At 41.6% G+C, this 15,825-nt stretch overlaps 1 protein-coding gene across 9 annotated transcripts in view; it reads right to left on the reverse strand.

Moving 5' to 3' along the window:
• Positions 1 to 15,825, reverse strand: part of CUX1 (cut like homeobox 1) — a 264,508-nt gene that overhangs the window by 43,324 nt on the left and 205,359 nt on the right. For 7 of the 9 annotated variants that reach the window (XM_030462581.1, XM_030462584.1, XM_030462579.1 and 4 more), the window contains one exon: positions 3,773 to 4,075. The exons of 1 other annotated variant lie outside the window; for it this stretch is intronic. In XM_030462581.1, the coding sequence (XP_030318441.1) occupies positions 3,773 to 4,075 (303 nt within the window). Of the gene's footprint in view, positions 1 to 2,269; positions 2,333 to 3,772; positions 4,076 to 15,825 lie in introns of all 9 variants that reach the window. One more of the 9 variants, XM_030462575.1, reaches the window with a different exon arrangement.

Genomic DNA, 15,825 nt, shown 5'->3' on the forward strand with positions numbered 1-15,825 from the left:
TTTTTATTTCTCTTTCAAAACGTTATTGTCTGGCAAGGTAAAAACCTCCCATTTTTCATACAGTGTGCGTATGTGCCTGAGCAACACCAGTTTTACACAGTTAAGATCTAACATAGCAAGGACTGTGGAAAATGCCTGTGCAGTTCAAACCCAACCATACAGCTGGTTTTCTAAAACCCTTCACTTCAGTGTTCCTCCCAAGCTAAACTGCCTTGATATGCAGCAGCTTTTGTTACAAGACAGAGCCTGAAGTCATCTGAGTCATGGGCAGTGACTTCCAATAGAAGTGCAGCTATCATGTATTTTCAAGGTAACCCAAAGATCTTTCCATACTGACCAAGTTTAGGCCTCAGGGTCTCACGTCTGCTCTGTAGCTTTTGAATGCCCTCCCTAACACAAAGCAGAAAGCTTTTGCCTTCACTTTGCAGCAATGCCAACAGTTTTAGGCAGTGGCAGCAAACAGATCCCAAGGGGACAATGCCCGTGCGTGGGGACTTGTGCTCCTGCAGCTCTGAAGAACATCCCTGCACTTGCTAAAAACACCTCACAGCCTCATCTGGTCCTGTCACAAACAAGTTGCAGAAAATATTTACTTCTATAAAGCCCTCCTGTGTGATTTATTCCATGAATCTCCTCCTCTTTAAAAACAACCCCAAAACATTTGTCCTGCTCAGTTTGTTCACCTGTATGGGGAAAGGGAATGCAGTAGCTATAAGCTGCAGAACATCCCTTCAGGTGCACGGGGAAGGTGGGTCTGAAAGGTTTTGAAGGAAGAAGCCAAGCTAATGAAAGGGAGAAAGGGGAAAGGAGAACGGGGCTAACATGCAGTCTGCTAATAAACTCTAAAACTAACACTGAAGGTGGTTCTGAACATGAAACAATTCACTATGAACAATTCACTTAAGCTCCTAGTAATAAGTGATTTTCAATTACCCTCAATATCAGCAGAATCAGACAAAAGATGTAATTCAGGGGCAATTTTAGATCATTGCAGACTTCATGTCCTCCCTGTTGGTACTTAAAAACATCAGTAAAGCTTTATCCATATCCATTTACCTTTAAACCTGCCAGCGACTTGCAAGACAGGACAGCCACTTCAAAAGTCTTTTAATTTGCCTTTGTGAATAACATTCCTTAAGAATTTCCCAGAGTTTCTAAGGCCAGGCTGTGCTCAGGCTGCTAAGTGAGCAGCATTTCTTCCAGCAGCATTTCTCCCAGTGGCTGAGGGAGCTCCAGCAGCCACTGTGCAGGGCCAGTGTGACCACCACAACAACCCATCTGGCTGCACAGTAGATCAGAGCAGTGAACTGATCTGACTCAAACCAACCTACCAAGAATATAGTGGCTACTTTTGACTCAGACCAACTGGTCCAGTTTATTGTATGGCCACACAAAGAGGAATGTTGCCACAAATCAGCAAAAAGGTCAGAAAGAAGCAGCCTAGAGCAGGTAATAGCGATGCTGCCAAATGAAATGAGCTTCAAACAACAGCTTAAAAATTAAAAAAGCAAACGTGGAAGGAGCTAACGTGTTCTCTAGGTGTTAGGGACAAAGCTAAAGATGTTTGTGTCATTTATTTTATCGCAGGATATGTCAGGACAGGATCAAACACCTGACAGACTCCCATGCTGACGGAGAACGTGTTAGAAATCATTCTCAGGAGGTGGCAGGTATATCACACTCCATCTTCATCAGAGAGCTATTAATAACTGGAGTATTTTTAAGCACAGGTTTCCTTAAACTCCTGCTAATTTTCCCCATCTTTTCCCCTGATATCCTTCATGCCTGTTCCCACTGATGCAGATCCTAGCAGACAAAGCTTTCTGTAAATTATGCCGGTTTCACAGTCAGTCCTGGCTCTTTCTACAAAATGCCCACAACTGGGTTCTTTCAATAGCTCACTGCATTTCCTTCCCTCTGTACCAACAGAGCCCAAGAGGGTGTCACTGATAATACTAAGACATTTGGGACTAGGAACACTTAGCAACATCTCAATGTTAATGCTGCCAGCACCGTTTGCTAAAACGGTGACTGCTGAACAAACACTAAAAGGCATGGGAGGAGACACCCATCAAACAGATCTTGGAGTGGTTTTGCACAACCATGGTCTTTACTGGCTGATGATAATGGAACAACTGAGCCACCACCAGTTGCCTAAGGCAGGTTCACAAGGCCCTGTGGCCTAAGACAGAGAAATCTGTGCACCGAATCAATCTGGCGCACCAGCACACTGAGGGCGCAAAAGGAGACATTGAAACTGGTTCCACACCTAATGCAGAGTTTGGGGCACATTTCCTGGCTCTTCTGCTGCTTTTTAGGCTTGTCAGCCACACTGTAGGAAAACAAAAATCATGGGAAATAAAAAAGACTAAGTAAAAATGGCATCAAAGCAAATGTAAACAAAAAAATACTTTTTCAAACCTCTCTGGAACACCAGAGCAGGTAAAGCACTCAACAGTATTTTGCCCAAAAACCAGGGGCAAACCCTTACCTTAACTTGTGGCTTTATCTCTACATTATGTCCACTGAACAAGCAATCACAACCTGCCCATGAGCAAGTTCAAGAGCAAGTAATTTTGCTGAGTTCAGTGGAATACAATCTCATGCAGGGTATGTCAGGGCCATTTTCTTTTTTCCCAAATTATGTTAAATGAGAACTTTCAACCTCCCCCATCACAGTATTTTTTCCCCTTTAAAAAAAAAATCTAAGGTAATAACATATGATTCTGTGTCTAGTAAAAAAAGAGGGATTCTTTACATGCTAAAATAAAGGAGTGTTTACTTATACAGTCATGATGGTCAGGTGATATGGTTGGAATTCTTCTCATTTAAGTACCATCAGAAGTCTAAATCTAAATTTATCTTTTTGGTTCCATCTGTAGTGAATGGAGAGAAACTTTATTGGAGAGTGATTCATCCCAACCATCTCAGACATCTATTTGAACAATTAATGCAGGTGAGATGAATCCCATGCTAAGCCCCAGAAGCACATACAGGTAGGGGCAGCCCTAATACTTCCCATTAGTACTAACAGCCATAATACTTCCCACTTCAAAGGACTCCCACAGCTTTCCCAATGCCTTGTGAGGAAAGGAAGTTTTACAGACATGAAGAACCAGTGATTTAGAGGCACAGTGGCAGTATTGAGGGTGAATTTCCCATACTCAGATCAGATTATTCCCTTTGACTACCCCAAATATAGAGCTATATCAATATTACACTTAATTCAACACCCAAAAACTCATCTGTAGGCTAAAGCAGCCTTTGCACCTCTCAGCAGAATAACCAAATGGCCCCATACACTTATCTACAGGTTCATCCAAATGTTAGCTGTCTGAATTTCCCCTCCTAGCCTTACAGGCATGCTGTGCTTTTCTTTGTGATGCACCTCCCTCTCCACTCATGCCTAAAGCTCTCGGGGCCTTGGATCTCTAGGCATGGGGAAAACAGAATTTCTCAAGGGGAGATCTCACTGGTTTTTTTTTGGTCTTGACAACCTGACTATTTATAAAGGGAGGTGGGAGCAGTATCTGGCTGGTGAGCCAGGAGCAGAGCTTAAGAAGAGCAAGACAACATTTTAAGTAGAGTGTGACAATCTGAAAGGAGTTTTCTACCTCTTTAAAAGCAAAGAAAAATCTTTTCTAACAGATTAAAGCTCAGGCCAGAGTCAAACCCAAGTATTCTCGTAAACATCTACTGAAATACAACCTAAAAATCAAAGCATGAACTTGCATTTTATTCCCAGTCAAGAAATGAGAATGAAGTGATTTACCAAGGTTGTTGTCTGTTAGCACTTCTTTGACCCTTTTCGTAATGCCATAGGTATCCAGCTCAGGGGACATGGCCACCAGTTCTTGGATGCTGAGTGCAGAGTGGCCCGACAGTGGCAGAGGTGTTGTAGATTGGGATTCAGAAGCAGGTGGCTCACTAGATTCCTGGGATTTGCCATCCTTACTTGTCTCTATAGCAGGACAGGGCTGCTGTACCAGTTCAGTCAGGCTTTTCACTGATTCACTGGAACTCATAGGAGATTCAGGAGCAGGACTGCAACTGGCAGAAGTCTTTGGAGTGCTTTCTGTAATTAAAAAGAGAAAAAAGCCCCCACTTGAGCATAATTGTAATGTTTTGATTGCAGGATATTTAACTTTCCTTCTCATTTATATTCTACCTGCTTAAACAAATGCCTAACTATGTAAAATGCTACTTGTTATGACTTGGTTATTAAAGAGCCTCTTCTTAAAAACAGAAATATTTTCCCATTTTATCTTGAGTCATCTCTGCTTTCTTATAAATACAAGACAAATATAAGATGTACAAACAGAAATCAAAACCAGGAGAAAATGAAGTGCAACAGTCTATAAGGTTGCAAGAAATCTGCTTGGTCAGGAAATCTCATAGTTTTGCTTTCTACAGTATTTTCATATAAGGGTGCTCTTAAATCTACCCTTAGACACTGGCTTAAGCCTCCTGCAACTTGTAAGGAAGTCACATTTTGTAGTGTCACTGAGGGAACTTCTTCAGCTGATCCTACTTTATATCTTGAGAGTACTATTGATTTCATACGGTTTCTTATCACTTGCACTCTTATCACATTTTTGCACTTCTCTTTGCCCAGAAATAACAAGATTAAAACAGAATTTGAACTTATGTTATATCAATTAACACGTTTAAGAATCCAACATAAAAGATGGTGAATGGATCAGGAGTCATGCAAATCTGTTATGGTGATGCTTCATTTAAAAGAAAGCTTTATCAGTCTCTTAATTTGCCACCAACAAGAGGTTCTGTACAAAATGCTGTTTCCCCCCAATAAATTCATATTTATCTCTAATGAAATGTACCAACTGGGCTTATACAGAAAACCCAGACAACTAAGGGTACAGTCTAAACATTTTTAAAAGCAACAATGTGGTTTAGAAGAACCATTCCCTTCAAATGATAAAGAGCACAATCAATTTCATCATTCAGAGTTCTTTTCCATTTTGGTAGGATTGTTTCCTCCTCCTTGCTGGCTCACATCTCATTACCTGACACAGTTAATGGCATGGATCTCAGATTCATACATCAGTGGATACGTCTTGAGATCTCTTGAGGGAGCTTATAACAGTCTCAGCTGTATATGGATGAGGCCAGACTACATCAAAAACTTCACTCTCCCCACCAGAATTCTGTTTTCCTGGGCACTGCAACACTACTACAAGAGCAGGTCACTCTGCAGGGTCAGCTCCCATCACTACCACAGTGATGGGTAATAGGAAATTTCACTATTTTTTCATGATTGTTTGTTACCCAGAATACTGTCAAATCATTACAGAATATACAGCTCATGTGGCATGGAAACATCCTAAAGACTAAAGGAAAATACTATGTAGGTAAAAGCAGGGTTTAAATGAAGCAGGACAGGCAGTATAATTGTGTTCAAGTCATTAAAAGCTTTCAGGATGCTGCATTTAAGAGAGGTTGCCTGACACCCTTACATAAAGTTGCTCTCTCACAGCAAGAACCTGGACTTTTTCCTTAGTGTTTTATGAAAGATGCAGAAGAGGGAGACATAAAAGGAAAGCAAGATGCATATAAATCCTGAAGGCAACAGGGATCCTACAAATCTTATTTCTTTTCTCTGCTCACCCCAGGTCATCATACAACTGAATATAAAACCCAGCAAATGTTATTTTTGTATCAGGAGCAGCAAAGGAATTGTACAGTAAATTTGCCCTGATTCACCCATGCGAGGGACCAATTTGGCAGATCATCCATCTTGTTCACTGTACACTGTCAGGGATGCCATGAATTCCCTACATGATAAACAGATTTCTTCTCAGGTCTGTGTCCTTTAACCCACAGCAAGGTCAAAATTACGGCTGCCTAGCTAATAAACCACACAGCATTGGTTCAAGTTCCCTCTAATTTTGTCCCTTGTGCCAGCTTATACAAATCTTACTGAATAACTGGAGCAGCTGCAGATTTTCCTAGACAATTCCTCAGCCATGTGCTGCAAACCACACCAACACACCGAGTGTGGAAAGGAATCCAAAATGAAAAAAAAAAAAAAAAAAATTAAAAAACCAAACCCAGCCCACAGGACCAAACAAAAGCATTTACTAAGGCTTCTTTCTCCCTCTCCCTGCCCAGCCTAATTATGTAAACAGCAAAGGTAATCTATATTATCATCTATCACTGAAATACTCTATGTTGCTCACATATTAGCTTATTTATTTTTTATATCACACATCAAGAGCTTACTTGAATTTCATTTTAAAGACCAATCTGCTGCTTATTTACTCAAAAAGGTAGGATTATCTGAATCTAATTTTGGAAGGAAGTACAGATGACAAACTGCTTTTTTTCCCCCCCTCAATGAAAGGCAAGTGTACAGTGATTTCAGATGAGGCATTATGTGCATATACTACAAATAACTCAAAATATGCTCCCCATTCAATTTTAGCATTTTTCCTTTATGGAAAAACATTTTCCAGACCGTATAAATATTTGAGGAAAAGATCCATTATTTGGAAAAGTCAATTCAATAATCAAATAATACAAACATTCCCTTTTAATCTACTTTAAAAATTAAATAGACATTTAGAGCACAAGTGACTGCTGACAGAACAAAGGGGAAAATTGAATGTATTCACTATCAAAGAATTAACTGTCAATCCACAGCCATTTCACATGTTTTATGAAACAATTTATCTGCATTCATTTCTACCAAGTTCCTCACAGGACAAAGGAACAAATTCAGGACATCTGAAAAATACACATTAAGATTTCAAAAGCAGCAATTGAACACTTCCAATGAAAATGATACATTGAAAAATTATTCCTTTCAAATACATTCTGTTTTTTTAACCTCAGACTTCACTGAAGAAGAGCACTAACTTAAGAGTGATTTAATTTCTTACGACTGCTTAATTTAAGGGTTTGTTTTAATAAGAAATAATCTTGTCAGAAGGAGTGTAAACCTGCATCAGAGCAGGCTGTGGGTATCAATGCACAACCTGCAAACCCCACAGCCACCATTTAGTGATTCAGTTCCTTTAAGAAATTCCAGAGACACTTTGCTATACCAAAGGGGTGTTGCATTTTGCTTTCCAACAGCCTGTATCCAGTTTAAAACCTGAAACAAAAGCTCAAAAGCTTCAAAAATAAGATGCTGGAAGAGTTGGAAAGATCAAGAACACCACCAGTGATGGAGTCACTGCAGAACCTGGGAATTTTCCAGGTCTCAGGTAGCAGAGAAGTGAGCCACAGCCTGTGCTTTGTAGAAGATGGGAGAAAGATTTCCAAACTATCTGGGTGGAAAGATGGTGCCCATCAGGTTCTGAGCATGTGAAGACAACAACCACCCATCAGCTTAACGTGACAATTTTTATTATCAGGAAACTCACAGACAAACATCATTAAAGACTGAAATACACCATAAATGTGTGTAAATAAAGTAAGTGATCCAAATCTCTCAGAGCTGCAAGTGCAACTGAGTCATGAAAGGGCAAAGGCTCTCTCTACCATGTAATTTTATATTATTCATTCAGAATGTCCATGTTTGGGGTATAGGGGAACTTAGGCACTTCCAACCAATCTTTAAAGGCACATTCAAATATGCAGCATAGAAAATAATAATCAAATGTAAATCAAGTACTAGGAAGTGATGTCTGCATAAATGGGCCAGCAATCAGAAATATTTGGCAAGTGCAATTGGCTTCCACTCATAGCTAAAACATGAAAACAACTGAAATGCCAATACTGGCTATTTCACAGCTGATGAAAACATCTAGGAGGGAGAGCTGTGACCATATGGTGGGGGTTAAGTCCCCAGTATTGGTTGTGAGTCCTGAATTGCTTGAACACTGCTTATAGAATACTTTGAACTATGATTATCCCACTGGTGGCAAATGATTGGAAAACACTTCCCTCAACACAGCACCACCCTGACATTTTCCTCTACCAGGTCTGATCATGTTCTGACCATTGTAACCTGACCAAATCCCCACAGGGTGTCATGAACCACAGGCTGCACTCATCTCCCCTCCTGCAGAGCAGTGGAGACTCCCCAGAATCACCCACTCAGCTGCATGAACTCAGCAGTCAGAGACACTTAATTACATTCTGCAAAACTGCAGGTACTGGTCAGGAAGAGCCAGTTTTGCAAACTCTTCCCACCATAGAAAGGGATGTGACATGACCCTCCACCCCAAAGCAGCAGCATAGCTCAGATCCACCAGACTTTTCACCTCAAACCTCCTTCCAAAGTTCAGGACTCATCAGATGTAAGGACTTATAGGTGATGCCTGCTACAACCTCCCCAGAAAACCACACCAATCTTGGATATATCCCCCTCTACAGCCATATCTAAATGATGGAGCAGTGTTGAGACATGGATACCATTTCCCCACTCCCAGAGGCACCACGCTGCTCTCTGCCAGCACAGGCAGATTCCTCCCATGGAATTTCTTGACAGCATTCTGAGAGCTGCAGGTTTGCTACTTTTGCTCAAACCCTGCCTCAACTCCTACAGCCACGGCAGCAAAGTGACTTCACATCTGCTTGTAAATAAATCACAAGTTCAAGGCAACGATTTGAGCAAGAACATCTGAATTTGCATGAGTAAAACTCAAGCTCAAGGCACTGATCCCCTCCTCCCAACACACTCACCTGCCTGGAAAGAGCACTCTGTATTTTTGCAGCTCAGGAACAGCTGGGAGAATAAACTGCCCAACCTTTGTTGTTTATACAAGCTTAGCTAATAAGCTGCAAAAAGGACTCATGGGGAACAAGGTACGGAACACGATGAAGTTGGGGAAGCCCATGCAAAACACAGAGGTATTCAGGGGCCTCTAAAAGGATTATGAAAAAAATTATATTCTAAAGACAGCAGGCAGACAACAGCTGCCTTAAGTTTCAGAGCAAACTGGATTGAAAAAGCAGACCCACTATAATTTTCAGAGACAAATCTCTGTAGTTTATCTGATCCACTACTTAAATTTCAATACACAGTCCTCTATCTGCAGTAATAATAACCTAAATTCCATTTAGTGTTCATTTGAGCAGTCAGGATAAAGTCATTTCTTATTATCTCCCCACTGTGTAAAAAACAGCTTGAAGGTAGGAAGTCAGCAAGCATTTTCACCAAAAAGTAATTATTGTAAGTGACATTTTTACTGCTGGCATGCCATAAGGCGAACTGCGCATTTGGAAGGACAAGTTGCTAAAACAAAATGACAGGGTACTCTGTGACATTCCGACAAGAACCCAAACAGAATTTAACTGGCTCTTGGTTTGATGCACCACTTTTTGCAATGGCCAAAGCTCAGGCTTCAGCTTTCTGCCAAACCTCTCAAATATAAAGTTTCTGACCGAGGAAGGGTGAGAATCACCACGTCCTGCACACGGCGGAGTGGGGAGCAGAGAACATCCCCAGCTCTGCTCATTCCCTTTCTGGCAGCTTAGTAGGGAAGATGAAAGCAGATAAATGTGGACAGGAGATTTCTCTGCAACCTCTTAAAAGAGCATTTGCTACTTCAGGGCCTGTGTTTACCTCCTTGTGCAGATGAGTTCATGGACAACAACAGACCTGGCAGGTTGCCCGAGATTGAAGTGTCTCATACTGGGACTGGACTGGTTTCCAGTTTCCTCTGATGATCAGGCTGCCCATTCTATCCAATTTCTGGACCAAACCCCAGTGCATGTTGCCCTGGGAATCAGGACCTGACCACACAACTGATCAACAGCAACATCCTCAGGACAACTGTGTTATTCTGATTCCCAGAGCCTGAAAATTTCAGGAGGCAGGGTTTTTTCTCCAGCCTTCTATCAAGTTTTACCTTCAGCAACAGCTGTCTGTGCAGGATCTTCTAAGGCACCATAACAACTCTTCTCACAAACAATGAAGCAGTGGAAGTTTGAACTATGTGCTGAATTTGATCAGCATTTGTGCAACAGCACAGTGATACATCCCTCTTTTGACTAATTAAAAGAAAATAGATGTGCAAGCTGAACGCTTCCTCTCAGGTAGTGGTTTTGGTGGATATACTTTTAAGTGAGTGAACCTTGTCTATTCTTAATTTGCAAATTAATGTGGCTTATGAACATAATGATCCTCCCTATAAACTCCCAAGGTATTATGTAGGGAGTATACAAACCTCCTTGCACTGTGCATATATAATGATGTAAAGGATGCAGGTAAGTGCAGTCAAGAGATGCAAGCACTTGCTATAGTTATGATTACACATTTCCACTCTGACTGTGGAGATTCTGTTTGTTTGCCTGTTTGACAAATGCTGTAACTTTGGGGGAAATGTTATTTTGGGTCTTGGCCCAGAGGAAAATTTTAAGTGGATGGGGGAGGGATCAAAAAAAACCCCTTTAGGAAAGCAGAGTGTGCAGATGGATGTGAGTGTCTGCAGTGGAAGGGAAGGAAACCAGTTTTGGTTAACACCAAAATCACTGGGGCAATACTAAAATTATGCATTCTGCATACACATATATGTTAAGTGATGGGAGCACATAAAACTATCTGAATGACCATGGTAAATTTTAAAAGTACTTGAAAAAAACTGCTTTGGGGTACTCTTAAAGGATTACAAGGTATTGTTGCAATTTTATGTTGCATTCTCAATAACTATGTTAGCTTTGCACTCCTATTAATAAAATACGTTTTCAGCCATTCTCAAAAGCAGGAGCTGGAGAAATCAGATGAAGCTCAGGAAAGAGCAAGTAAGATGGGAGCTGGCAGTGGACTCATGAAGAGAGATTTACAGCTGGGCAACCAATGAATGTACAGCCACAAATACCTCAGACAGTCCTGGAAATCCCACTACTGTGCCCAAACTTATGTTAAAATTGTGAAGTCTCATAACTAAGCACTGGCATCATATCAGTTTAAGTTATTCCTCTCCTGGCTCCACCCTTTACCTCCATTTTTGCCCAACACTGGACCCCAACTGAGCTGTCCCAAGGGCTTGGGGGAGCCAAACCTGAAAACTAGATTTGAAAAATAGGCACCTGCCACCAGACACCTGCAACATGGTTTAGGTTGAGGTACTCAACACAGCAAGCATATAGGAAAAACCTCTTCAGATTTTGACCTGCTTATAAGTAACTTCTTGAGCCAAAAGTAGGGTCTCTGCACAGAAGCATGCTGAATGAGAATTTTTTGCTTTTAGGTATCATCTTTAAACCATTATAAAACCCTTTCTAAAAAGAAATCAGATTTTAAATGGGGTGATTAATGGCTACTTAAAAGACACTGCTCTACTCTGCTAATCTGTATTTAATATTTAGATTTTTCTGCATTCCTGTAACCTAGTCAGAAGTCAATATTTAGAAATGTCTGCTGGAAAATATTTTCAATAACCTTATTATTAAAACAGCTTGTGTGCAGAAGCTTTATGAAAGATTTTCTGAATATTAAAACAAATATCTCATGAAAGCAATCAGTCAAGATGCCACAACCCCACCTAGTTATATTTTAAGTATAATCAAAAGAAATGTGTGCACAATACCTTTTGGGAAACAGAGTTTTAGAGGTTCTGCTGCAGTTTATGGTGTCTTTGTTGACTTGCTGACCTTAAAGACTAACTGTAAGGTGTTACCATGACTGTTTGCTGTCCTGCTCTGTCACAAGCCTGAGTATGAAGGCATTTCTATAGCCTCCTTTGAGATTTTTAACCTCTTCTCTGCCCTGGAGAAGAGCAGGAAGCAGAGTGCATATGTGGACTGTGCATTTCAATATATCTTCCCCACTAAACAATGTGGGCATTCAGTTGCTGTGGGCGAGTCACATATGGGATGGACCTGAGGCTAATCACTGCCTTTTCTTCCCGACAGCAGAGAAATCCTATCTAACATCAGCAGCACAGTGGGTTGTTCCTCCTCTTAAAAGAAAGCAGTTGAGGCAGAGTGACCCTGAACATTGCTCTACTCAACCCACTCCTCTTTGGGAGGAGCACTGGCTGAAGTACTGAAACAAAATGACATTTACATTGCACGCAACAATATTATAAAAGCTATTAAGGTACATTATTTTACACATCCTCATAATCTCTCCATACTGCTTTACTTAATTTGTGATAAAATTGTTGAGAAAGGGTACTTAATGTAGGACAGTCAGTAAAAGTAATTTATCATCTTCCCGCTTCGGTGCTCACGTTATCAGGGAACTCATTTTCTGCATTCATCATGCAATCAGCCTATTATTTGCATATTAATCAGGCAGTGGACCATGAAAGAGCCGCATCCCAGCCAAATGCTGCACTATCTCAGGAGGAACACTCAGTAATTATCATACATCAGTGTTATGATGTGGTAATTGATTATAACATCTTTCTGTTGCCCCTGGGGAGTCCCACTGCTAACCCAGCTTCAGGCATTCTGTGCAGATTTTTCTCTGAAAATTAGAGAAACCATAGCTGCCCTTTTATTAGAATTTTTTTTCCCTTTACAATAGAAAGCTCTCTGAGCATTTCCAAATTACTTTTTTTCTTTTTTCTTTTTTTTTCTTCAATGAAACTTTCAGTAGGAAAATGTCCTCCTGCCTCAGATCAGAAAAAGTACAAAAAACCCAAACCAAAACCCCAAACCAAATCAGTTGGGCTCATTCTTGTTTGTCCTCTCTCTCAAGGTCTGGTGGTTTTTTAGGTGCTGGCATTGCTTACATAATCCCCTTCCCCATCAAACACAACAAAATGTTGCAACTTCAATAGGCAGTAATTGCAAAGTTCGCATAAAGGCAGCTAAGCTGCTTTATTTAGGTGCCAAATGAGAGGCTAATTTTGGTCCTCTAGTAAAGGACAAACGAAACATCTGCCAGTTCAAACTTGCACTATTTTTAGGACCCAAGTTCCAGAGGGGCAAGAGAGACATGAACATAAAACCCAACCCTGGTTACTCTGCAGCTCATCTCACACCTTCTCCTGGTCTGCAAAACCAAGCAGAGGGCAGCAGGAGGGGGCAGCTCCCACTGCACCCATCCCAACCTCCCAAGCACCAAGAAGAGGGGGGATGTCTCAGGAGAAGACACCAGAGGGGACCATCTCAAGGGCTCTGCAGAACAAGGGCTGGCTGGGAGAAGAGCTGGTGAGAACACCTTGCCAGAAAGTTACTCTCCAAAGCAGTTTACTTTCCTGGGACAGCCTCATCAGAGAAACTCTGAGCACTGACAGCACCGTGGTGATGTTCTGGCAAGGCAGTAAATGGTATCAAACAGTGCTTGAGTTATTCTGGGGAACAAGCCAATCCCTCTCTTAACCCCACTAAAGGGCATCACAGATAAAGCCAAAGCAACAAGCATCATTTTAAGTTGCTATTAGCAGTATCTTTGAGAAGTAGAAAGTGTGGGATGTTTACTGATCAGGCCTATCTCACGTTTCTTGTTGTCAGGAATACTTTTTCCTTGCAGGAGGAGGCTTATTAATTGGATATTTTGCAATTTTCACTTTTAGCTCAATTTGATTTGAAATCTCTTTTGCTTTCAATGCAAGTTGTGTTTCTTATCAGATTTAACATAATCACTGGATTCTTTCATTTCTGTTTCTCTAGATGTCTGTGAGCAAATTTAAAACCTCCAATACCCATCAAATTAGGTGAGACAAATTCACTGGTTTTTCTTCTTTCCTGCTGTACCCTTATACAAAGGAAAGGCTAGAAGGTAACTAAAAAATTATTAATTTTCTGGTAATGCTCCATTTTTTCTTCTTAGGAATGATTTGCTATCAGGTAATTCGTAACTATAATCAGAAGAGGATCTTGTTGTTAGAGTCTAACAGGCTGTTTATTTCCCTGCTTCACAGCTACTTGGTGCAGAAGACAGCTGCCTCCTAGTCCCATCCCCATTATGAGATGGGAATAACAACCCATGCATTTGGTGCTAGCACACCTTTTCTCTGGTATTTTGGAAGGAAAATAGCCCATTATCTGTTCTTTGAATGGAAAACAAAGTAATTTTCATCCCATGAAGGAGCATTTTGTAATTTGCTGAGCAGCAGTTGGGCTGTTGCCCAGGGATGGCTGAGGGTGTGCTGGCCATCTCCAAACCACTGGTGGCAGCCGTGGGGCTGGGGAGGGGGGGTCTGGACCTGCAGCCCCCTCCTTTTCCCCCAAGAAACCAGAAGACCAACGTGAGCTTCTGCCAGCTGCCAGAGCCTCCTATTACCAACAGAAAAATATCTGCTCCCTTGAGAGAAGAGCCTTTCTGACCTCTTCTGCAGCTGCCAGCCCATGGGGGACAGATCCCAGCCATCACCCTGGCTCCTGACCCCCCTGGAGCTGCCTGGTCCTCCCGTGCCGCAGCACGACTGCAAGGGCCATGCTGGCATTTCAGTGCTGCTCCAGTTATTTTTATGTTTGGCTTTCTAATACATCAGCTCCTCATTCCACCCAGCTCCTCGGTGATTAGCAGCTGGCAGGAGAAGCCCCCATGCCTGGCATTGGGAAACGTGGAGGTAAAGTGGGCCCCCTCCCCAAAGGAGGCTGCTCATGTGGAGGGAAAAGAAAATGCTGGTAATGAATGAAATGAGTTATGAAATGCTGAACAGTGGAACTTGGAGAACTCTAATATTCAACAGACGTAGTTTCTTTTAAACAAAGCCTGGAGAGATAAGAGTGCAAGGAAGTTCCATGCTCAGATGGATGCTGAAGTGACACTGGAAACACATAGTCACGAACTACATCCACTTCTTAGTAACTCTGCTACCTGCTACTCCTACTGCCTGGGAAGTGAAGCAGCAGTAATGGTCAGCAAGGTTTCCTTTTTTCACAGCACATTAAAAATGTATTCCTTCATTAATTTTACTTTTTAAAAATAAAGACTTAGAGAATGAAGCACTAGGTACCAGACAAAATGCTACAGCAGAGCTGAATGCAAGCTCCTTGCTTGGAGATCTTTTCCCTCACACCAAAGGGGAGTGAGCATAAAGCACCCACATTCCCAAAGTAACCACAGAAATAAAACATAGCTGCAACTTGACTGAGTAACTTCTCCAAAACGAATGCTATGAACCCGTAACCACACTTCAGAGTGAATTAAATTTGTCTTCAGAATCCTGCATGAGTCTCCTCTTTGCCACACTAATATGAAAAGTGTGTTGGTGCTTTGTCATTGTAATTCAGCCGCAAGCAATATCTGCCTAGAAAATAATGTTCACTCTCTGATTATGTATTTTACTTTAGAACTTTTACAACAGTAAAGCTACGACCACAATGAGGATGGAGTCATCTTCTGCAAGTTTAATCACCAGGTGATTCAATAGCCAGAAATGAATACAGCTAAGACAGGAATTTCTCTACTAATACCAGCTGTTTGCAAAGCACCACTGACAGACAAAGGACTATGGCCATGCCAGACAGCCTGGGGAGGACAGACCCAGGCAAGAGGCAGAAATGACCAGATGTGGCTACCAATGAGAAGCAATGGTATGTGAGGAATGAACTTGAAACACTGACTTCACACTGGGACATTCCCAGGTCCCAGTAAGGTGCCTTGACAGTGATTCTCCAAGCTTTACTGATCCCAAAAAGGCTGCCAGGAAGGTTTTCATGGTCCAAATGTCATGGAAATGGCACAGAATATGATCACCCATATTACAGACAGACTACAACAGCTGCCCTTATGAGGAGCCAACTGATATCCTATGGGTTGAAATCAAGACAGCCACAGCCAACTGCTTCAGAGCAGGGATCTCAAGCCACACAGAAAGAACGTGGAAACTTCCCCAGTATGCACCAGTGTGCTGCTGGGGTAGCAGGAAGGTAACTGTTTGGATGGCTTAGTTGCTCAGCTCCAGACTTGAAAGATGGATTTGCACCTAGCAGAAAGGGAGACAACCTTCT

This window comes from Calypte anna, chromosome 19 (genome assembly GCF_003957555.1).
Source record: "Calypte anna isolate BGI_N300 chromosome 19, bCalAnn1_v1.p, whole genome shotgun sequence".
Classification (NCBI taxonomy): domain Eukaryota; kingdom Metazoa; phylum Chordata; class Aves; order Apodiformes; family Trochilidae; genus Calypte; species Calypte anna.